The sequence below is a fragment of the Apium graveolens genome, chromosome 10 (assembly GCF_009905375.1).
Source record: "Apium graveolens cultivar Ventura chromosome 10, ASM990537v1, whole genome shotgun sequence".
Classification (NCBI taxonomy): Eukaryota; Viridiplantae; Streptophyta; class Magnoliopsida; order Apiales; family Apiaceae; genus Apium; species Apium graveolens.
In genome coordinates, this window is record NC_133656.1 from 151,286,373 (window position 1) to 151,310,766 (window position 24,394).

The window sequence follows — 24,394 nt, forward strand, 5'->3', positions numbered from 1 at the left end:
CAAGTTCGAAAATTTTAAATAAATATAAAACTTAAATTAATTAAATTTCTGAATAATATAACAAATTCGTCAATATTCTTCAATAATACAAATTAGAAATTTCACACCGTAAAGTTTAACGTAAAAGCTTGGCTCGGCAATTAAATGAGTTCACTTATTAATTAGGTGGCTTTGTACTGTGTTTCTCATTATTTTTGAAGAAATACAAATAAGATGACGCCGCGCAACAATTGGTCTTGCAGAAACAAGATGATCATTAAGCAAGCACTAATAGTATGTTAAATAGAATCAAACTTAATAAATAGAACCATGCAATATAAGTATTATATATATATATATATATATTAAATATTGCGGTGCGGTTTGAACCGCATTTCAGAAATTTAAAATCACAACCCACACCGTACCGTGCAGTTTATTAAAAATTCAAACCGCAACCGCACCACGAAAATTAAAAACCGCGTTTTGCGGTGCGGTGCGGGCGGTCTTTACGGTTTGTGCAGTTTTCTGCTCATCCTAATTCATCCCTAATGGGGGTACTCGTTCTTGATGCTTTCTCGAAATAATAGTGACCTTTAAATTTTAATGCTCCTGAATTTTTATTAGCTACAATTAACTTATCAGCTGCATGCAACTCTGCTAAAAATATCTATATGCTATAAAAAATATTTAGGAATACCACGTGCACTAAAAGATGTTGGGGTTCCAAATTGGAAAAAAGCACCACTCGTAAGCTATAATAGCGCAGTCCAATGTAGAATATGAATCAATAACTGAAAAATAAAATTTATGAACACAAAAAATCTTGGGTTGTTTTAGACCACTGTTGGCGGCTTGACGAGGATAAGACAAAGTAAGAGTTTTGAAAAGAACTTGTGCTAATGCTAGTGAAGTTTGATCAGTTTTTTCTTTATATTTAGTTTTTTTTTTCCAATCTTAATAAATTTCTAAAAACTGTCAAACTCGTCAACTAGTCTTGATAGAGGGGGTATACAAATTTAAATTCCTCTTTAAACACTTTTGAGTTTAATTGAGAGTTGATCATCATTTCAGCTACTTTCAATCACAATGGCTGCCCAATCTTCAAAATTTCAAGGTCTGTTTAACATCTCCAATCTCTTTTAATGAGCTTGAGTTTGAGTTATTATTGTTCAATAAAATCATGCTTAGGTGCATGCCTGAACCGGCTTCCGTAATCAGAATTGTAAGTTACTAACTTATTAAGAATAGTTATATTTTTTAATGTTGAATTTAAGGAACCGATAGAGGATTTCGTAATAGTTGTATAAATTTTGTATTAATAGGAGATGAATGATGAATAATGACATAACGGAAATTACATATATCAAGTGACATGTAGCAATTACGGGAGAGACCTTTAAAAGTTTAAAACTTTTGTAATTTGCACAAGTGCTTGTTTTGGATGTCTGTAGCAAGCAAGTTTTGATTTCTTTTTAGGAATAGTTACAGAATCGGCGTTTTCTCAATAATAAGTTCTGTTTTGAAATGAATCTGACTTAGGTTTAGGGATTTTTGTTGGTAAGCAGTAGTAATAGTATACGACGGATAATGTTGTTATCAAATACTTAGGTATTACATTTCCTATATAAATGCAGATGATCAGTCTAAGGATGCAAGGACTTCCTACTTTAATAAGCCAGCTTTGGATGTTTCTATTGCATTTCCACAAGCCACACCAGCATCCATCTTTCCTCCTGCTGGTATCATTCACAATTTTCTCATTATTCCTGATCAAGTAAATTGAGAAGTATATGCTAATCTTTAGTGTAGAAATTTGATAAGACAGCTGTCAGCTGTGAAATGGCTATTAGTCATTAGAAGGAGCTACAATGTTGTTGTCCCTTGACCCTTATAATTAGACCTTTCACTTGATTTACTGCAGTTTCCGACTACTACCACTTTGATGATCTGTTGACTCCAGAGGAACTAGCTATGAAAATAAAAGCCAGAGAGTGCATGGAGAAAGAAGTTGCTCCAATAATGACTAAGGTAATTTCTTATGATGGCTTTTATCCTGACGAGCTCGAGGAGTGTTGACAGAAGAGAACAGTTGGCAGAAAGTTTTGGGGTTCCTTCTTGTCTGTTTAGTCAGATAATCTCTACAAAATATAAGTTTAGAAATGTCAAAATTTCTCTGATACATTTTATTAACTGGTCTTTCAGTAAGTCAGTATATTTGATTAATGCAAAGAGGTACCAGTAATGAGTTGTTGTTACAGTACTGGGAGAAGGCAGAATTCCCGTTTGAAGTTGTCCCGAAACTTGGCGCACTGTGTATTGCTGGCAGAACAATCAAGGTGATTTTTTTCCTTTGTGGTTTTCTGTTCTCGTTGGTCGTGTTGTTGTGTGATGGTACTAAATTTATTATATTATGAACTTCAGGGCTATGGTTGTCCGGGTCTTTCCATTACTGGAAGTGCTATAGCAATAGCAGAAGTGTCAAGAGTTGATGCAAGTTGCGCGGCTTTCATCTTAGTTCATTCTTTAGCAATGAACACTATAGGTAATTTATAAATCATATATTCATGCTACTGGATTCTAAGGTACTATACCGATGCATCATTTTTGAATTGCTCTCTGTCAAAAATAGGAATGTATGGATCATCAGCACAAAAAGAGAAATATTTACCCTCATTAGTCAAACTAAAAACCATAGGCTGTTGGGTAAGCGACGTTTTTCCATTTCATCTTTTCAGATCTGATGTTATCATTATGTACCTTCATGTGCACAACACACATACATATGTATTCAAATTATACAAGAACACACTTTCCATAGCCAAATTACCTCTGCTCTCTTTTATGTTAGGCTGTGGCTGAACCGGATTATGGGAGTGATGCAGTCTCCTTAAAAACAACGGCAACAAAGGTTTATAATATTAATCGTTGTTTCTTCCATTTTGCACATCTCATATTGGGTCATTTTCCATGTTTCCTCAAATTAAGTCTTATTGTTTATTTTCCTGATTTGGCCTGATTAGGTTGCAGGAGGTTGGATCCTTGAAGGTCAAAAACGATGGATAGGAAATAGCACGTTTGCAGATATTTTGATAATTTTTGCCAGGAACACATCTACCAAAATGATAAATGCGTAAGTTTCTGACATCATAAATGTATTGGTAACAAACAAGATAAATGCTCAAGTAATCAACTATATAAATGAGCAAATCACCTTAAAGTTTATCCATCTTGCCCTAATCTCTTACCAATAGAAGTTACTATGTTCTATAGCCTTCGAGTTTCTGAATAGACGTGATCTCCAGCATAGTTCATTAAATAGCATGGTAGAGTGGAAAATATTAAAGAGTAGAAATCATCTAAATGTAAAAAGTAGGTTCCGCGAAAATGCAAAAAGAAAAGAAAGTACCACGTCAAGAAGAAAGCAGTGGTGTGGGCCGAGATTAATTGTCACTACAACCATTGAGTCCCTCAGCCCGGAAAAAGCAACAAGCATAGAATTATTTTGTTTACAAATGTTAGTAGCGGATTCTATTTTTGAATTTTTATTTGCTGCCTTTTTCTTTAAGAGATATCCATGATTGTGAAGTAATTTCATAAACATCATAAGCAGACTTCTGTATATTCAGGTAGAGACTATGGACTATGATGTTTTAGTAACAACCCAGTTCTTTAATTTGCATTGTCGATGTTGTAATTTATATTCAGTACACTTCTTATCCTTATGCTCGATCCAAAGGTGGAGTACCTCATTGTTCGAAAGACGTAAAAAGGTTTTTAAGTATCTTTAATACCATAGACAGGATATACTCAGCATATACTAATCTTCTGTATCATGAGTTCTATATAATTTCTAAACATAATTTACCAGTTATTTAGTGATGAAGGATGCTCCTGGACTACAAGTTACCAAAATTGAAAACCAAATTGGTCTGCGAATGGTTCAAATTGGAGATATTCTCTTGGAAAAGGTTTTTGTCCCTGATGAAGACAGATTACCAGGTGTCAATACTTTTCACGACACAACCAAGGTATAACAAAAGTTCTGATAGCAAGTTAAAATAGACATGATTTTCTGTTTCCCGTGAGTTGACTTTGTTGTATGTCCATCAGTTTAATCTTTAATACGTTTCTGTGCTCAATTGTTTAAACTTTCATCTATGTAAAGATCCTTGCTGTTAAATATTGAAAATTTTCTTTATTTTTACTTTTCTATATGAAAGAATTTCATCTGGTTCTCACATATAGGAGGCTTTCTACAGCTACAACATTTTTCTTTTACTCAGCGGCTCAGCCATATCATACTTTTCCCTGTCATGATGAAGATGCAAAGTTTGGAAGTTTTTCCTTACTAGATTTTAAATGAAATGCTCCTTCATTCAATCTTCTGTAGTGTTATCTAATTTTACTCTATTTTTCATCTATTTTATCCATTTTCTTGGTAATCTTCTAATTCATAAATTTTTGATTGGGTAATTCACCTAGCCATATCAGCATATCTTCTCTCTTTATCTCCAAGTGTCCCTGGAAATCAATTGTGTGAACAGAAGTAGTACTTACGACTTACAAGTTGATCAGATATATAAATCTTCGAACTTAAATATTCAGTCACATTTGGTCTCTTGTTTCTGATTGTGAAACGATCTGGCCGACTACCAAAAATTGTGCTTTTCCCCAGCAGGACTTTGTGTCCTTGATTTTCTCATTTCTTTTCCTCATTAAAATTTGGCACTCTCCTTCTACGATATACAGGTCAGGAAATGTGTGTGTGTGGGGGGGGGGGGGTTATTGCTGAAGAAGTTGAATGAGAATTGATCAACAAAATAAGTGATTTTTCTCTGAGGGTTATTTCTGTTAACGTTTTCTATCTAACTGTTGCTCTTTCTGCAGACTTGAGTCTTTTATATACACCACTAATCACATCATAATGTGGTCACAGGTACTTGCTGTTTCACAAGTAATGGTTTCCTGGCAACCTATTGGAATCTCAATGGGTGTCTATGACATGTGCCATAGGTATTGTCGATTTCCATGCTTGATACCATGATATATTTTGTCGTACCTATGAAAGTAACTACTTAATGCTTGATACCATGACATAAGTTTGTGGTTACTTGTTTCACTACCTGGAAAATTGAACTTGTTTGTTGGTAACATATATAAAGTAGAAAAATCTTCTTGTTGGCAACCGTAATTTGTTTTGTCAGAAGCAATATGTCCAGTCTTCTGCTCTTATGAGTCCTCTCCAGAACATGAAAATTTTAAATCATAAATGTGACAGACAAAGATGTAGCATTACTTTAGTTATCTTTTAAAGAGAAATTTCTGTAGTTCTATAGGTACAAAGTTCTTGCAAGACCGTCTTTTCTGAAAAGGAGAATAGATGAACTGCTTAAACAAGAATATTTAATTATATTATAGACATAAATATCAAAGTCAAAAGAGATAGGACCTTTGGTTGATGTTTGTAGTTGATGAACGTATGTTGTTAAATTGGATATAGTCTTACTCTGTGCTACCTAATGCATGGATTATATTATGTAAATCTGTGTGAAACTGTAAGGTACTTGAATGAGAGGAAGCAGTTTGGAGCTCCACTGGCAGCTTTCCAAATAAACCAGCAGAAATTAGTACACATGTTGGGTAATGTTCAAGCAATGATTCTTGTTGGTTGGCGTCTTTGTAAGTTGTATGAGGCAGGTAAAATGACCGCTGGTCAGGCTAGTTTGGGAAAGGTAATATTCTGTAAGTGTTATTCTAAGTCACGATACAATGAATGGATGTAATTTGTTATATATTGTGCAGTCATGGACTACTGCGAAGGCAAGGGAGGTGGTTTCTCTTGGAAGGGAGTTACTTGGCGGCAATGGGATCTTGGTGGACTTTCTAGTTGCAAAGGTTTATAAAAAAATCTTAAAGTTCTTCTATTCCCCTGTTCATTAAGCAAATATTTTGATGGTAATGGATTTGCTAAAGAGAGACTCAAGTTCATCAATTTATTCTTGAACCATCCTGGACAAACTACAACAGTCAACAGGTTACTGAAGTCTTTAAAGTGGTAATGGTACTTCTCTATTAGTAATTGGACTTGGAGAACACCTTACCTGAGAAAATATATGGAAAGCTGCTCCCTTTCTTTTGTCGACCATCGATATAAATTTGTAGATAACCATGAACGTCCAGATGTACCATGTACCGGAATTTTGATCATGCTAAACTTATAACAGATTTATGTTCCAAGTGAGATCAGGCATCCATTAATAGCAGGGTTAGCTTGCCAACAGTAATGCATGACATAGTTATGTAATGTGTTCTGGGGCATTCAACTGTTCATGGATCTCATCTGAGTCTTAACATTTATCTTGTGCTTCAGGCATTCTGCGATCTGGAACCCATCTATACATATGAAGGCACCCATGAAATCAATTCCTTGGTCACAGGCAAAGAAATCACCGGCATTGCTAGTTTCAAGGCAGCAGTATCACGTAGCCGAATGTAACAGTGGTACACTGAAGCCTCAGATAATTCCAACTCTCATGGCAATTTATGGCTTAATTATAATTTAGCCCTTAAAGTATAACATAATGTACACATAAATATCTGAACAAAAAAATTGTATATTTTAATCCTTCAACTATGAGATTCGTACACTTTAACCCTTTTTTTAAATTTTTTATCGAAATCACCCTCGTTATAATGTTCACAATTGTATACTTCAAGGATAACATTGTTTGTAAATCATTATTTTGTCCCTTTTTATTTATCAAAAAATAATATTTTTTTAAAATGAATTGTGTATTAAAAAGTGATAAATGTCCACAAATTAATTGTTATTGTAAGGATTTATTTAGTAATAAATTTTTATTTAATATACTACCTTCATTAACTTTATTTACAATTTTCGATACTTTGAAAATTATTTCAATCTACACAATTTTTACTTAAATTATATATTACATACTATTATTTATTTATTAAATATTTATATTTTTGATTGTTAAGATATAAAGAGTTTCAAATCCAATCAATTATTTATTATTATATTATTATAAAATTATAAAAGGGTGAAAGTATACAAAACTAGTACTTAAGGGGTAGAAATATACAAAACTCGTAGTTAAGGGGTAAAAATATACAATTATAAGGATAATATTGGAAAATATTTTAACAAAAGGGTTGAAGTGTACAAAAATTATAGTTAAGGGGTTAAAATATACAAATTTTTTCTTTAACGTTCGTGTAATAATTTAAAGGTAAGATTATAATTAATCCTTTTTTTCTCCCAATCTTTTGAACAATTATATCTAAATTTTACTACCTACCATGTATAGTTGGTAGGTCTGTCTGTAAATGAATGACAATCAAAACTAGAAATAAATTGATTCTAGTAACAAAATCTTGTGATAAGACTTGACCAAAAATCATAAGAAAAACAAAATTTGGTGAAATGAAAAAAGACAAAAATTAGTTAGCAATACCTAAACCCGGCTCTGTATTTCTATCAGTGTCCCTCATTCCAGACTCCACTTGTTCCTTGGATGTGGAATATACCAAATTTATTATTCGAAGGAAATTAATTTAACCGAATGTTAAATATATATTTTTTAAAATTACTGTATATATGAGGCTGCATCATGCATGTACAGTAAGGCTTCATTTATACACCACTGCTCAAACAAAGCATTTAACAATGGCCAAAATCTTAAGTTTCATTCTTCTCACCATGCTGATTCTGGTTTCCAATTTCTCGCTTAGCCTCTCTTCTGATCAAAATCACGGTTCTTGTGCCATACTGTACTACTAATTACATCGATAATTACGTACTCTTATCCATTCACTACATGATGAGAATACAATTAAATGTGTTTCTGCAATAGAGTTTGAAATGTATATGTTCTGGTCATCTTAGAATGTATTATTCTTTCTGTTATGCAGGTGCAGGAGGAAATGAACTAAAAGTTGCGAACTCGAACGAGGTAAGTGGAATCTTGAAGGCTCATAAAATATGTCATTTCTACATACCAATATATCATCAACTTTGCACAGGTGATATATGCAATGCTTCATGCCTTGATAAGCATCCAGGATCCCATATTAAGGGCGTCTGTCAGGCTACAATTTTTTGTCGATGTACTTTTGAATGTCCAAATTAATTTCTCTGTTTTCCTGCTCTCCAAATTCAGATTTATATAATATAAGTTCTATCTGATCTTTCACTGTTGGCCTTCCTATCATACCCTGCAATTATCTACAGGTTGAACTTTATTCTATCTGTGTTACAAGATTTGACAATATGATAGGCATCAGTAAAATGAGGTGACTTGAACAAGGTTAATTTAGGTATATGTAAAAGAACAGTGTTTGCTGGAGTGCAGTACTTGCTCTTGCTGACGAAAAAAAAGAAGATTCGAAGAGAAAAACCGAGTTACAAAGTCCTGATTTTGCTCTTCTAATCGATCAGAAAAATCATTAAGAAAATGACTACAAACAATTTAACAGAAAATTATAAAATGTAACATCAATCTGGCTTGAGCCCTATACTAGTTTTAGCTATATTTTTCATTTATAGAAAATATGGTAGAGAAGAAAGCAGTACATTTTGGACATACTAAGATAAATGTTTACATACTAGAGGGGACTCTTTAACAACTATATATGTATGTGCATGCATCAAGTCTTGATGCACCAACCGGCAACTGCAATTCTGCTGAACACAAACCAATATAACATGGCCAAAATCATTACTTTCTTTCTTCTTACCCTGCTCATTCTTGATGCCAATTTCTCACTTGGTCTCTCAGCTGCTGATCACCAAAATCAAGGTTACTATTCCATACTTCATTTATAATTAATTACGTCGTTTAATCACATATTACATTCATGGGTTACCGCAATACACATATAAATGTTTCAATTGATATACAAAGCCATTTTATATACCTAATGATGTTTATATAAATATGCAGATGTAGGAGGAGATGGAGTAAAAGGAGAGAAATCTGAATGTGAAAAAAATTATACAATTAATCCTCTATGTGAAGATAGTGTATGCGATAAATATTGCTGCGAAAAGTATCCATCAAACCATATTATTGGTATCTGTATAGACCATTTAACATGTCAGTGTAAATTTACCTGCAACTAATAAATCAATTTCTATGTATTTCTTCTTCCAGAATTAACTTCACGGAAACAAAGTTGTTTGTGACCTTAATGGTTGTTCTTTTCTTATTAATGTATTTCTTCTTTTCTGTATTGTTGAAAACTCATTTAACACTATCAGTGGTAGACTGGTAGTACTATCAGTTACTATCGTATTATAATGAAGTACCTTGTTTAACAATTGCTGCAGCAAATTTATGACGGTATTTACTATTTAGCGCGGTATGATAATGAACACTGAATATTTAAACATTAGTCTCGTAATAGTAATCTGGCCCTGTATCCGCAAAATAAACACTTATCAAATCTTACTATGCTTTAATATATACAGTACGTTCAATCTAACAAAAACTAGTGGAGAGCCCATGAATTATAACACACACTGAAACATACAGTTGTATCTATACAAAAAAATAATCCGCTATTTAATTATCTGTAAGACTAATTATAACCCTCAGTAGCTAGTCAGATGCTTGTTTACAAGTATAATCTAATCATGAGAAGCTTCCTTGAAAAACTACAGAAAAACTGGCAAAATAAAATCAAAACAAGTATCAAGACAGACTTCATTTGCAAGCCGGCCTAATTGGCAACACCGATTCAAAAACAACAAATCTGAAATTACAATAAAAAATTTCAATCAATCCAAATATAACCAAAATGATCAGTTGTTTCTAGAATTATATAACTTCTAATCTTATGTAAACATCAATTTTGTTATTTAGCAAAAAAAGACAATACTCAATTCAATTTTATCAAGTTTCAATAACTTCTAACCTTCCGTCAATCACCACATATACTATCTCAAGATATATTTTACACACCAAAGCAACATGCTTAAAAAGAAAATTTTACCTGCAATTTGCAGAATGTACGTACATTTTATAAATATAGGCATACTGAATCAACCTACCTTTAATTTAAGTAGAGACGTGAAACATTCTTAATTTTTCTAAACAAAGTACTAATATACATTATTTGGTAAACATAGTTATCATGAAAATTACCAGAGAGGACTCTAGCTAGAATCTGAACTAGTACTATATATATGTGTGTGTGCAGGTGTCAAGGATTAATTACCACTCTACCTGCAATTACAAAGTAATTAACTGACATGGCCAAATTCTATGCTTTCTTTCTTCTCACCCTGCTGATTCTTGGTGCTCATTTCTCGCTTTGCCTTTCTGCAGATCAAAATCAAGGTCATTATCTTACACTTTGTCATTAATTACATGGATAATCATGTACTATATTTATGCACTATATGTTTAATTACAACATACTGTCCTTGTTACTTATATTAAATATAAATAAATGCAGATGTTGCAGGAGGTGGTGAAGTAAAAGGTGGAAATTCGCAAAAGCTAAGGAGAATTTTAAAAGCCACTAGCCAATGTAAAAAAGCATATCAGCTGCACCCTGATTGCGAAGATGGTGACTGCACTATCTTTTGCCGGAACCAGCATCCACTTAATTATATTAGTGGTCAGTGTATTGACAAGTATACATGTCAATGCACATATAAGTGCGATTAAATTAGATCTTATGTATCAATCTCCATCTCCCAATATTGAGTTGATATATATATAAAATAACCTATGACAGACCTTAATTATATATTGTTGGTATTTTTTCTTATCTGTTGTTTATTTTTCTGCTTTACAAAACTATTCTTTCATGCTTTAACAATGTACAAGTGACCCAAAATTTCTAATTGAGATTTTAAAAATTTGAAGCTTTAATTTAGTGAGGATTTGTGGAGAATTATCTGACAAGTTGCAAGGTGTAACATACAAAATGTTGTTAATCATTAACATGGTTTATGCTCCTCCTGCATTATAGGACTCGAATCACACATTATGGATCAGAAAACACTAGAGATGGACATTGAGTGAGCAAACTTGTGATACAACCCAATTAGTAGTTCGTGCATCACATATTGAAGTATATTTAAAACATAGTAGTCCAAAGTTATAAAGCAAAGATACCCGTAATAATATAATTTACCAATTTCAAAACTAAACAATAGACAAAATACTAATCCGTACAGAAAAAGCTCTTAAACTCACCAACAATCCATAAAGGTTAAAGGCCTTACAGTAGATCATACAAATGAAACCGACAGGAAGGTTAGTACTAAAATTTCTAAAAGCTTCCTGAATCTCTGTATAGACCATTTAACATGTCAGTGTAAATTATCCGTTATTTAATTATCTAAAAGACAAATTATAACCCTCGGTAGCTAGTCAGATATTTGTTTTCAATTATAATCTAATTATGTGAAGCATCCTTAAAAAAACTACAGAAAAAGTGGAAAAATAAAATCAAAACAAGTATCAAGACAGACTTCATTCGCAAGCCGGCCTAACTGGCAACACGATTCACAAACAAAAAATCTGAAATTACAATAAAACTTTGCAATCAATCCAAATATGACCAAAATGATCAGTTGTTTCTAGAATTATATTACTTCTAATCTTATGCAAATATCAATTTTGTTATTTAGCAAAAAAATGACAATACTCAATTCTATTTTATCAAGTTTTAATAACTTCTAACCTTCTGTCACTCACCAGGCACATATACTATCTCACGATATATTTTACATACTGAAGCAACATACTTAAAAAGAAATTTTTATCTGCAATTAGCATAATGTACTATCTATAATTGTAGGGTTTATATAATTCGTTACATATCAACATACTGAATCAACCTACCTACAATTTAAGTGTATATAATTCGTTACATATCAACATATTGAATCAACCTACCTACAATTTAAGTAGAGACGTGAAACATATTTTATTTTCTAAAACAAAGTACTAAATACATTACTTGGTAAACTTAATTATATATCATGAAAATTACCATAGGGGACTTCAAAATCTGAACTAGTACTATATATACGTGTGTTCATGTGTCAAGGCTTAATTACCACACTAACTGCAATTAAAAAGTACTTAACTAGCATGGCCAAATTCTATGCTTTCTTTCTTCTCACCCTGCTGATTCTTGCTGCCCATTTCTCGCTTAGCATCTCTACTGATCAGAATCAAGGTCCATTATCTTACACTTCATCATTAATTACATTGATAATCATGTACCATTTATGCATTAGATGATTAATTACAACATAATATCCTTGTTACTTATACAAATAAAATGCAGATGTCGTAGGAGGTGCTGAAGTAAAAGGTGCAAATTCACACAAGCTAAGGAAAATTTTACAAGCTACTAGCCAATGTAATAAAACATATAAGCTGCTTCCTGTTTGTAAAGATGTTGACTGCAATATCTTTTGCCAAGTAATTCTACCTAATTATATAAGTAGTCACTGCATTGACAAGTATACATGTCAATGTTTATATACGTGCGCCTAAATTATATCTTATGTATTAATCTCTCCCCCCAATATTGAGTTGATGTATAAATTAAACTATTACAGACCTTAATTATATATTGTCGGTATCTTTTCTTATCTGTTGTTCATTTTTCTGTTTAACGAAACTCTTCTTTCATGCACGATAGGAAATACATTATAGGACTCCCATCACATATTATGGATCAGAAAACACTAGAGATGAACATTGAATGCAAACTTGTGATACAACCCAATTAATAAGCAAAGATTCAAGGTTAAAGTACATAGAAACATATCAATTCAAGGTTAATAAGCAAAGATTCCCGTAGTATTACCATTGACCAAGTTCAAAACTAAACAATAGACAAAATGCTAATGCGTACATAAAAAGCTCTTAAACTCACCAACAATCCATTAAAGAGGCCTTACAGTAGATCATCACCAATGAAACTGATAGCAAGTTTAGTACTTAAAGTTCAGAAAGCTTCCTGAATCTTTGCCATCATATCCAAACGGAGAGCCTGCAAATATTCTAAGTTTTTTCTAGCATCATTAATACGACAGTCAATTGCATGAAGCTCCGGAATTAGGGGCTATGAGAACTGTATATTTTCTATGTAGTTCAGCCGGTTAACCAACCAACTTACGTTCAATTCCTTATTCTACAAGTACGCAAATACATCCGGAACTCGTCAATCATCTCAGAATTCACCTCAGTCATAGATATTTTAGTAAAGTCATTCACTGAGGTGCAGAGCATATTCAGATTCATTTTGCATAATTTCTTGTTTTTTGTCATGAAGTGCTCAAAGGTTTCCGGATACTTGTGCATGATGCGATTGTTATTGTGGGAGGGACAAATTGCTAGCATATAAGCAGCCAGTTAACTCCATTAGTATGAGGTTTTTTGGGATGTGCCCAAAACCAAATCCGTGCTAGCTCGACCTAGGAGGCAGATGGGCTACCCAGTATGAGCTCAAGGATAAGGCAGGTGGGCCTTTCAGTATGGGCCTAGGGGGAGTCAGAAAGTTAGGATTCCAGCATGGATACAGGGGGAGTGGATCAGACAATCAGGTGGCCCGATGTGTGAGCGGTGTCGAGCCCGATGTGTGAGTTAACTCCGTTAGTATGAGGAGTTAACCTCGTGACCCCGCCATAAATCTTTATTCCCACTAGAAGAGTTCACTCGATTGTTGCTTGTCCCTTCAACTTGTTCATCAATTTCTCTAACACTGTTGGCATCTACCACAGAATGCTTCCACACATGCTGTTTTTGCACGACCATGTCCATGGTGTCATCGAACACGATTTTAATTTTACATGGACACTCTACTCGCTCCTTGATTGCAGCTTCCAGGGTATCATGTAGCACTGCATTTTCAGCCACCACGGTTACTGGTGTTGGAGGAGGCATGCTCTGCTGAATGAAAACCGAAAAATTTGGTGATTTATATGACTAAAATAAGAAAAGGGTATTCTTCTATAACATTCCAACAGAAGGTAGATCCGTAGCAACATTTAGGATCCAAAAATTCATACAGTTAATTTTCAAGATCTAAAATTTAATTCTATGAACGAAAAGGGGTTTTTTATGAATTTTCAAGTGTAAAGATCAGGGTTCAAATCATCATATTCATTGTGTGTGAACTGTGAACAAAATCGTGAACAAGTTTAAGGTATATAATTTAAAGAATAATTTTTTGTCATAATGCAAACCTAAGATTCTGTGGTTCAACAGAACTAGCAACCAGTAGTATTGATGCTGGGTTCTGCTTTGAGCTTTTCCAAGTACACTTAAACTAATTCTATATTAATTAAAAGCCAAAACTTCTGATATAAATAAGACTAAAACTAAACAGGAAAACTTTTCTTAGAAATTTTCTTGCAAAATCAAATAAATTCTTGGTAATAAATGCTATAAAAAAGAGAGAATATTTAGGAGGATAATAGCTAGATTCATAAAATACTTGAGGCAATGTTGTAACAATGGTGGCACTTGGAGAGCTTCCGAGTAAGTATTTTCTAAGAGCACCCGATATGCTTGATTCTTTATATCCCTGTGGTAGCTTAACACACTTCAACTTATAAAATGGAGAAGGAAAACTTGCAAGGAAGTCAAAAATCGCAGAAAGTACCTACAAAATATATAAACGATGGTATCCCCAGAAATTGGTATCAGAGCCAGTAATAGGCGGGAGATGAACAGTAAAACACTGTAGCAAAAGTAGCCGTTAATAGTAGACAGTGAATAGTAACTAATGAATAGTAAAAGGTACATGAATAGTAAAAATGAAATAAAATTTGAAGGTTAAATGAGACATCCGACAAGAATAAATAGAGAAAGGAATAAAGAATATAAATCTAAAATAATAGCAACTCTATTAATATTATTTATAGTAGAAAACAAAGCAACACAACAGATGTGTAAGAAAATTTTATACAGACAATTAATCTGACTTATGGAAGATTTAAGGATACGATCAATTCAGTATATAGCTGATAAAGAACCAACATATAATAGGCTAATAAATCAACATATTGAAAGTTGTAAGATAAGCATGCAAATAATAAATGAAAAATTAGATATTATAGCTATGTTACGAACAATGTTGGAAGAAAGAGATGAAAAAATTAGGAGACTAGAGGAAGAAAAACTTTTATTAAAACGAGAAAAATTTATTAAAGAAACTAATTTAGAAATCGAAATAAAAGACTTAAAAGAAGTATTAACTGAACAATATAGATTAATAGACGATTTAAGACAAAAAATTAAAAAATGAATTGGACAGATCCAAATGCAATAACTAGAAATAATAGAAAACTAAAGCAATTAATAAAAAATCAAGAAAAATTAGAAATAGATCTGGAAAAATTACTAGAAAGAAAAAATAAAATAACATGGACAAGAGAGAATAACGAAGAAATTATGAGAATTTACCAACAACTTGGAAATATGATAATAACATTTAGAAATGATAAACTAAGAATACAAGGACTTAAAAGAATAATTTTAACAAATAATATAACTGGATAAAATATAGATGGATAAAATGTCATTAGAAGAAATAAGTGAAAAACAAGATACATATTATCAAATGGATGAATACGAAGGAGGAACATCACAAACCCTAAGTTTTAAACCAGATATATATAATCAAATTCAAAGTGAAACAGAAGAATTAACAATAAAAAAGATATTCAAGACATCATATTTTGAAAGAAATAAGGAAGTTAGGTATATAGCCCAAAAACATGAGAATGTAATAGATATAGATACAATAAATGGAAAAACAAGAATAAATTTAATAACAGATGGATTAATAAAAAGAGAATTATCCAAATTAAAATAAAAGGAAGCAAATAAACTAAAAAATATATATTTTGGAGCAATAGAATTTACAATAAAAGCATATTTTCAGAAAAATATCGATACTCCTATACAGATATATGTATTGGATGATAGAATAATAGGAAATATACAAGATTCATTAATAGCAGTAATAAAAGGAAACTTGATATATCAGAAATTAAAATTTATAATACAACCCGATTTCAGTATATCACTAAGGGATGAAAATAAAGAAAGATCTTTAACATTATACTATAAGTTAGATGGAATAAAAATGCAAAAAGGAAGTAAAGTTATTAGTATAAAAACCAAAATGGTTTATGCTATGACTGGAAACCATCACGTAAAGAAACAAACAGAATTAGGAATAATAGTACCAAAGTTATATAATGATATATTAGAAAAAATTGAACATAAAGAAGAATTTCAAATAACAATCCCAGAAGAAATTACAATAGATTTTAGTAATAGACAAATGATTCCAAGGCAGAGAATTAAACCAATATTAGAAGGATCCAGATTAAGTTTTAGAAAAGAACAAAATCCTATAAGATTAATTAGATCAATGAGTATGACGAGTAGAAAGATAGATTTAATAAAGATAGATACTGATAGTTTGAAAATAAAAATAATAATATTTGACGAAACAATAACAAGAGACTGTATAGCAGAAATTAATACAGGAGCTACCAAAAGTTTTATTCATATAAGCAAGGTAAATGAAGAAAATTGTAAATGGATAGAACCTCAGACTTACAGATATGCAGAAAATGATAGAGAAATATTTATTACTAAATCTACTAATTTAAAATTTAAAATATTAGACTTGGAATATAATATAAATATAGGAGTAATAGAATATGATAGTTCGAGTGAATTATTATTAGGAAGCGACTTCTTAAAAATGATAAATTATAAAATTAATAATAATGGAATAAAGATAGTAGATCAAGGAAAAGAAAGATTTATAGAAAAACTATGAATATACAAGAAAAATTAAGGAATAAGAAAGAAAAGTTAAAGAAGATACAGAGTATGTTAGAAAGCGAAATAGATTCACAAATAAAATACTTAGAATATAAGGAAAGACAAACAAAGTTAGAAAATGATATTAAGAAATTAGAAGAACAGAGTAAAAATACTAGTAAATATTGGATAGATGTTGGAAATGGTTGGAAGAAGCGAATCAACAAATAATAAAATGTCAGACTCATAATTTATAAAAAATCTACGGGAAGAAATAATAGTTAAGGAAAAACTAAATGCAATAATGAGACTGATAGAAAAACAAGATAATCAAGAAAATTTGAGACAAATAATAAGAGAAGAGTTAACAAGCTTATGGAATAATTCTGAAATACCTACTTTAAAAATGATACTAGACAAGTTAATAAAATTAGAAGAAGGAAAACAAGAAATTATACCAGAAAAACAAATTACAAATAAGCCAGAACTAAAAGTCATAAATGCATGGAGAAGAGTTAATGAGACAATGATGATAGATATAAGTAAAATGAAACCTAATATATCTGAACCAATAGGAAAAGTATTAGATAATTTGGGACAACTTAGTAAAAAAGGAAAGTTCTAATGGAAACTAAAGAACAAAAAGAATATAACGTGATAACATTTTTAAAGAATCATGGAAAAGAAATTTTAGAAAGAGAAAAATATAAGTATGAACCATTAAAAAAGGAAACAACTAGTGAAAGCAAAGCTGAGTTTAAGATTGATACAACTGTGATAGAATATTTAAAGTCAAAATTAGAACAACAAAAGGAAGAAGTAGAAGAAATAAGAACGGAAAATAAAAAACTACGATTAAATACTAATGAAGAATGGTTAGAAAAATATAAAAAATATAAAAATAAATATAAAGAAACTAAAAAGGAACTAAAAGAGGTAAAAAGAGATTTAAGACAAACAAAAAAGGAATTAAATGAAAAAACAGAAGAAAATAAAAAAGAAATAGAAATATTAAAAAAGCAATTAAATAAGTTAAAAGGAAAAAAAAAGATACAAGTGAAGTTTCTAGTACCGTGTCTACAAATAATAATACAAGTACTAGTGAATCGGAACAAGATAATTTAGGAAAAACGGTGAATATAATAGAAGAATATAACAGTAGTTATGAGGAAAATTCTGAAATAGAAATAGAAAATAAAAATATAATAGAAGCTTTAGAAAGAATAAAAAATATAAATGCAGTAATAAAACAAGAATCGAATAGTGACCAAGAAGATAAAGATAATTATACTGATATTGAAACTGAAGGAATAAAAAATGAGGAGATGGATAACTACCCAGAAGAAGAAGTAACCGACCATAATATGGAAGTTATAACAAGATATAGGAACAGGATACCAAAACATATACCAATAGGACAACATAATGAATTTAAAGAATTCATAGGATCAATGTCACAAGGCGTAAACTTAAATGGATACTTTTTAGACTTAGATAATGTATATGAAGAACAAGAAATTAGTAGGAGAATAACTGATTGGAATTTAGGAATGTATATAGCATTAATGAACTCCACTCATACAGATGAGTTAAAATATACTTATAACTTGATCTCAAAAACGTTAATTGGAAAGGTAGCATATTGGATAGAATCCATAGAATATCAGTTAAAAACTGAAGTACTAAGGTATGCAACGGATTGGAAATCAATGTTACAAATATTTGATATGATATTAAAAAGAGAATTCTTAGGAGAACCTTGGATAGTAGGTAGAGACCAAGTTCTAATAGAAAGAAAAATAGAAATAATAATGAATCTAAATAACATGAAATGCTGTAAAATTAACAAGTTACCAGAAAAACTTATACCAATAGGACAACATAATGAATTTAAAGAATTTAGTAAAACTTATAGTATATTCTGGTAACTTGTTAATTTTACAGCATTTCATGTTATTTAGATTCATTATTATTTCTATTTTTCTTTCTATTAGAACTTGGTCTCTACCTACTATCCAAGGTTCTCCTAAGAATTCTCTTTTTAATATCATATCAAATATTTGTAACATTGATTTCCAATCCGTTGCATACCTTAGTACTTCAGTTTTTAACTGATATTCTATGGATTCTATCCAATATGCTACCTTTCCAATTAACGTTTTTGAGATCAAGTTATAAGTATATTTTAACTCATCTGTATGAGTGGAGTTCATTAATGCTATATACATTCCTAAATTCCAATCAGTTATTCTCCTACTAATTTCTTGTTCTTCATATACATTATCTAAGTCTAAAAAATATCCATTTAAGTTTACGCCTTGTGACATTGATCCTATGAATTCTTTAAATTCATTATGTTGTCCTATTGGTATATGTTTTGGTATCCTGTTCCTATATCTTGTTATAACTTCCATATTATGGTCGGTTACTTCTTCTTCTGGGTAGTTATCCATCTCCTCATTTTTTATTCCTTCAGTTTCAATATCAGTATAATTATCTTTATCTTCTTGGTCACTATTCGATTCTTGTTTTATTACTGCATTTATATTTTTTATTCTTTCTAAAGCTTCTATTATATTTTTATTTTCTATTTCTATTTCAGAATTTTCCTCATAACTACTGTTATATTCTTCTATTATATTCACCGTTTTTCCTAAATTATCTTGTTCCGATTCACTAGTACTTGTATTATTATTTGTAGACACGGTACTAGAAACTTCACTTGTATCTTTTTTTTTCCTTTTAACTTATTTAATTGTTTTTTTAATATTTCTATTTCTTTTTTATTTTCTTCTGTTTTTTCATTTAATTCCTTTTTTGTTTGTCTTAAATCTCTTTTTACCTCTTTTAGTTCCTTTTTAGTTTCTTTATATTTATTTTTATATTTTTTATATTTTTCTAACCATTCTTCATTAGTATTTAATCGTAGTTTTTTATTTTCCGTTCTTATTTCTTCTACTTCTTCCTTTTGTTGTTCTAATTTTGACTTTAAATATTCTATCACAGTTGTATCAATCTTAAACTCAGCTTTGCTTTCACTAGTTGTTTCCTTTTTTAATGGTTCATACTTATATTTTTCTCTTTCTAAAATTTCTTTTCCATGATTCTTTAAAAATGTTATCACGTTATATTCTTTTTGTTCTTTAGTTTCCATTAGAACTTTCCTTTTTTACTAAGTTGTCCCAAATTATCTAATACTTTTCCTATTGGTTCAGATATATTAGGTTTCATTTTACTTATATCTATCATCATTGTCTCATTAACTCTTCTCCATGCATTTATGGCTTTTAGTTCTGCTTATTTGTAATTTGTTTTTCTGGTATAATTTCTTGTTTTCCTTCTCCTAATTTTATTAACTTGTCTAGTATCATTTTTAAAGTAGGTATTTCAGAATTATTCCATAAGCTTGTTAACTCTTCTCTTATTATTTGTCTCAAATTTTCTTGATTATCTTGTTTTTCTATCAGTCTCATTATTGCATTTAGTTTTTCCTTAACTATTATTTCTTCCCCTAGATTTTTTATAAATTATGAGTCTGACATTTTATTATTTGTTGATTCGCTTCTTCCAACCATTTCCAACATCTATCCAATATTTACTAGTATTTTTACTCTGTTCTTCTAATTTCTTAATATCATTTTCTAACTTTGTTTGTCTTTCCTTATATTCTAAGTATTTTATTTGTGAATCTATTTCGCTTTCTAACATACTCTGTATCTTCTTTAACTTTTCTTTCTTATTCCTTAATTTTTCTTGTATATTCATAGTTTTTCTATAAATCTTTCTTTTCCTTGATCTACTATCTTTATTCCATTATTATTAATTTTATAGTTTATCATTTTTAAGAAGTCGCTTCCTAATAATAATTCACTCGAACTATCATATTCTATTACTCCTATATTTATATTATATTCCAAGTCTAATATTTTAAATTTTAAATTAGTAGATTTAGTAATAAATATTTCTCTATCATTTTCTGCATATCTGTAAGTCTGAGGTTCTATCCATTTACAATTTTCTTCATTTACCTTGCTTATATGAATAAAACTTTTGGTAGCTCCTGTATTAATTTCTGCTATACAGTCTCTTGTTATTGTTTCGTCAAATATTATTATTTTTATTTTCAAACTATCAGTATCTATCTTTATTAAATCTATCTTTCTACTCGTCATACTCATTGATCTATTTAATCTTATAGGATTTTGTTCTTTTCTAAAACTTAATCTGGATCCTTCTAATATTGGTTTAATTCTCTGCCTTGGAATCATTTGTCTATTACTAAAATCTATAGTAATTTCTTCTGGGATTGTTATTTGAGATTCTTCTTTATGTTCAATTTTTTCTAATATATCATTATATAACTTTGGTACTATTATTCCTAATTCCGTTTGTTTCTTTACGTGATGGTTTCCAGTCATAGCATAAACCATTTTGGTTTCTATACTAATAACTTTACTTCCTTTTTGCATTTTTATTCCATCTAACTTATAGTATAATGTTAAAGATCTTTCTTTATTTTCATCCCTTAGTGATATACTGAAATTGGGTTGTATTATAAATTTTAATTTCTGATATATCAAGTTTCCTTTTATTACTGCTATTAATGAATCTTGTATATTTCCTATTATTCTATCATCCAATACATATATCTGTATAGGAGTATCGATATTTTTCTGAAAATATGCTTTTATTGTAAATTCTATTGCTCCAAAATATATATTTTTTAGTTTATTTGCTTCCTTTTATTTTAATTTGGATAATTCTCTTTTTATTAATCCATCTGTTATTAAATTTATTCTTGTTTTTCCATTTATTGTATCTATATCTATTACATTCTCATGTTTTTGGGCTATATACCTAACTTCCTTATTTCTTTCAAAATATGATGTCTTGAATATCTTTTTTATTGTTAATTCTTCTGTTTCACTTTGAATTTGATTATATATATCTGGTTTAAAACTTAGGGTTTGTGATGTTCCTCCTTCGTATTCATCCATTTGATAATATGTATCTTGTTTTTCACTTATTTCTTCTAATGACATTTTATCCATCTATATTTTATCCAGTTATATTATTTGTTAAAATTATTCTTTTAAGTCCTTGTATTCTTAGTTTATCATTTCTAAATGTTATTATCATATTTCCAAGTTGTTGGTAAATTCTCATAATTTCTTCGTTATTCTCTCTTGTCCATGTTATTTTATTTTTTCTTTCTAGTAATTTTTCCAGATCTATTTCTAATTTTTCTTGATTTTTTATTAATTGCTTTAGTTTTCTATTATTTCTAGTTATTGCATTTGGATCTGTCCAATTCATTTTTTAATTTTTTTGTCTTAAATCGTCTATTAATCTATATTGTTCAGTTAATACTTCTTTTAAGTCTTTTATTTCGATTTCTAAATTAGTTTCTTTAATAAATTTTTCTCGTTTTAATAAAAGTTTTTCTTCCTCTAGTCTCCTAATTTTTTCATCTCTCTCTTCCAACATTGTTTGTAACATAGCTATAATATCTAATTTTTCATTTATTATTTGCATGCTTATCTTACAACTTTCAATATGTTGATTTATTAGCCTATTATATGTTGGTTCTTTATCAGCTATATACTGAATTAATCGTATCCTTAAATCTTTCATAAGTCAGATTAATTGTCTGTATAAAATTTTCTTACACATCTGTTGTGTTGCTTTGTTTTCTACTATAAATAAAATTAATAGAATTGCTATTATTTTAGATTTATATTCTTTATTCCTTTCTCTATTTATTCTTGTCGGATGTCTCATTTAAACTTCAAATTTTATTTCATTTTTACTATTCATGTACCTTTTACTATTCATTAGTTACTATTCACTGTCTACTATTCACGGCGACTTTTGCTACAGTGTTTTACTGTTCATCTCCCGCCTATTACTGGCTCTGATACCAATTTCTGGGGATACCATCGTTTATATATTTTGTAGGCACTTTCTGTGATTTTTGACTTCCTTGCAAGTTTTCCTTCTCCATTTTATAAGTTGAAGTGTGTTAAGCTACCACAGGGATATAAAGAATCAAGCATATCGGGTGCTCTTAGAAACTACTTACTCGTAAGCTCTCCAAGTGCCACCATTGTTACAACATTGCCTCAAGTATTTTATGAATCTAGCTATTATCCTTCTAAATATTTATTTTATAATGCTATCATACACAATAAGATTTAAATCAGAATTTTTACCTCTTACAATAGCTTTCTGGTCACCGGAAGTCTCAACTCACCCTTGCCCTATTATCCTTTACGCTCTCCAAGCTCTTTTGGATATTCTTGGGTGGATGCAGGAGTCCTCACACGGTCTCTTCCATATTGCTATTCTTCAAGGTTGGATGTGCATTTCAAGCCAATTGCTCGTGTATTTCCCTTGAAGCATCAGCACCAGAGAGCTATATCATCAAGAATCTAAAGTGAAATGACATAATTACTTTCCATCACGGAAAATCTTTAAATTTGCAAGGACTTTTCATAAACAAAATTAAAAAGTAGCAGCAATTACATCTTTAAAAGTCCGACAAGTTTGGATGTTAGCGTTTCTTGGCATATCATAAAAAAAATCAACAATATATATGAAAAGTTACCTCAATGCTCTCCAGGTCAAAAGTAAGATTCCTGGCATTACCAAGTCCTGGAAGCATATATGTAAAGTGTTTGGATTTATCTTGTGGAAAGGTCATGCGCTCAAACCAACCCGGTAACCTTATGTTCACATTCTCCAACTCATGAACCCCAATCGTTATTGAAAATATACCAGCAGAACTAAAATTGAAGAGTTTCGGAGATGAAATCAAAATATTGCCACAAGGAGGATAATGGTAGCAGGCTTTGATATTCAGGGTCATTAACTGAGGACGATATATGAGAAGATCTCGTCGCATGGACCTCTCACTTAAAGATAAAGTGAGATTTTGTAGATTGACAAGTGTAGAGAATATATAACCAATATTATCAAGAAATATAACTTCATACAGATCTAGACTTAATAAAGCTGGGAAGTTCCAGTACCTTTGGGGCAATATATAAGAGTTTGTTAAATCAGGCAATGTAACGTTTCATCTCCCCACTTGGTTAATTTTCACCAGTTTGATTTGAAGGGGTTTGCAAATGCTAATAAAGAGGCGCTGGTGTGAATTCCCAATTCTACTCTCTAAATATTGAAGTAACAGAAATATTTGCTTTCTATATAAAAATATTTAGACATGCAAAATTTAGTAGTTTTTTTTATAATTTTTCTCAATCATGAAAAACCACACACATTTCATACTAACCTACAGCAAGTAAAAATCGGCTAGTGCATATCAAATACTTTTAACAACAGATTACCATACTAAATAAATTTAAAATGATCATATTAACATTGCGTCATCACCACATGCATTTTGGTAAACCAACACCCTCCTCTGAGCTCAGCCAGCACGCTAGGCTTGCATTGTAATTTAGACATCCCGGTCAACTGGCAAATTCAACTACCAACAAATTACCTGTTGGCTGTTTGAAAGGAATTTCTAACCTTTTGAAACACTGGGGCAATATCATAGCATAAGGCAT

At 30.6% G+C, this 24,394-nt stretch overlaps 1 protein-coding gene and 2 long non-coding RNA genes across 10 annotated transcripts; 2 read left to right on the forward strand and 1 right to left on the reverse strand.

Annotated features, from left to right (window-relative positions):
* The first annotated feature begins 916 nt into the window (after window positions 1–916).
* On the forward strand, window positions 917–9,322 carry LOC141690017 (acyl-coenzyme A oxidase 4, peroxisomal-like). 6 transcript variants are annotated; one of them, XM_074494587.1, is made up of 15 exons: window positions 917–1,096; window positions 1,617–1,721; window positions 1,904–2,010; window positions 2,241–2,318; window positions 2,404–2,524; window positions 2,612–2,685; window positions 2,831–2,890; window positions 3,003–3,112; window positions 3,851–4,010; window positions 4,919–4,995; window positions 5,543–5,714; window positions 5,785–5,877; window positions 6,353–6,483; window positions 7,915–7,955; window positions 8,946–9,322. In XM_074494587.1, exons 1-13 carry the CDS (start codon window positions 1,069–1,071, stop codon window positions 6,476–6,478), a joined length of 1,311 nt encoding a protein of 436 aa, XP_074350688.1. In that variant the 5' UTR covers window positions 917–1,068; the 3' UTR covers window positions 6,479–6,483; window positions 7,915–7,955; window positions 8,946–9,322. The 6 variants fall into 6 exon arrangements, 3 of the variants coding, with proteins under 3 accessions (XP_074350688.1, XP_074350687.1, XP_074350684.1); XM_074494586.1 differs by lacking the exon at window positions 8,946–9,322 and adding an exon at window positions 8,026–8,195; XR_012562632.1 differs by lacking the exon at window positions 8,946–9,322 and adding an exon at window positions 8,026–8,195 and having other exon boundaries at window positions 919–1,096; window positions 6,353–7,757.
* On the reverse strand, window positions 8,566–23,907 carry LOC141690019 (uncharacterized). 3 transcript variants are annotated; one of them, XR_012562636.1, is made up of 4 exons: window positions 23,428–23,907; window positions 12,910–13,922; window positions 10,230–10,325; window positions 8,566–8,780 (listed from the first exon to the last, which is right to left on the reverse strand). It is a non-coding gene; the product is annotated as an uncharacterized LOC141690019 (long non-coding RNA). The 3 variants fall into 3 exon arrangements; XR_012562637.1 differs by having other exon boundaries at window positions 8,566–8,783; XR_012562635.1 differs by lacking the exon at window positions 8,566–8,780 and adding an exon at window positions 9,421–9,756.
* Window positions 10,212–12,642, forward strand: LOC141690018 (uncharacterized). Its single transcript, XR_012562634.1, has 3 exons — window positions 10,212–10,343; window positions 10,462–12,201; window positions 12,313–12,642. It is a non-coding gene; the product is annotated as an uncharacterized LOC141690018 (long non-coding RNA).
* Window positions 23,908–24,394: the final 487 nt, after the last annotated feature.

Excerpts from the sequence above, each read along its gene's own strand:
- LOC141690017 (XM_074494587.1), top strand. The coding sequence starts at position 1,069 with ATGGCTGCCCAATCTTCAAAATTTCAAG. Across the intron at positions 2,891-3,002 it reads TAAAAACAACGGCAACAAAG|GTTGCAGGAGGTTGGATCCT; the intron begins GTTTATAATATT and ends TGGCCTGATTAG. Across the intron at positions 4,996-5,542 it reads GTCTATGACATGTGCCATAG|GTACTTGAATGAGAGGAAGC; the intron begins GTATTGTCGATT and ends TGAAACTGTAAG.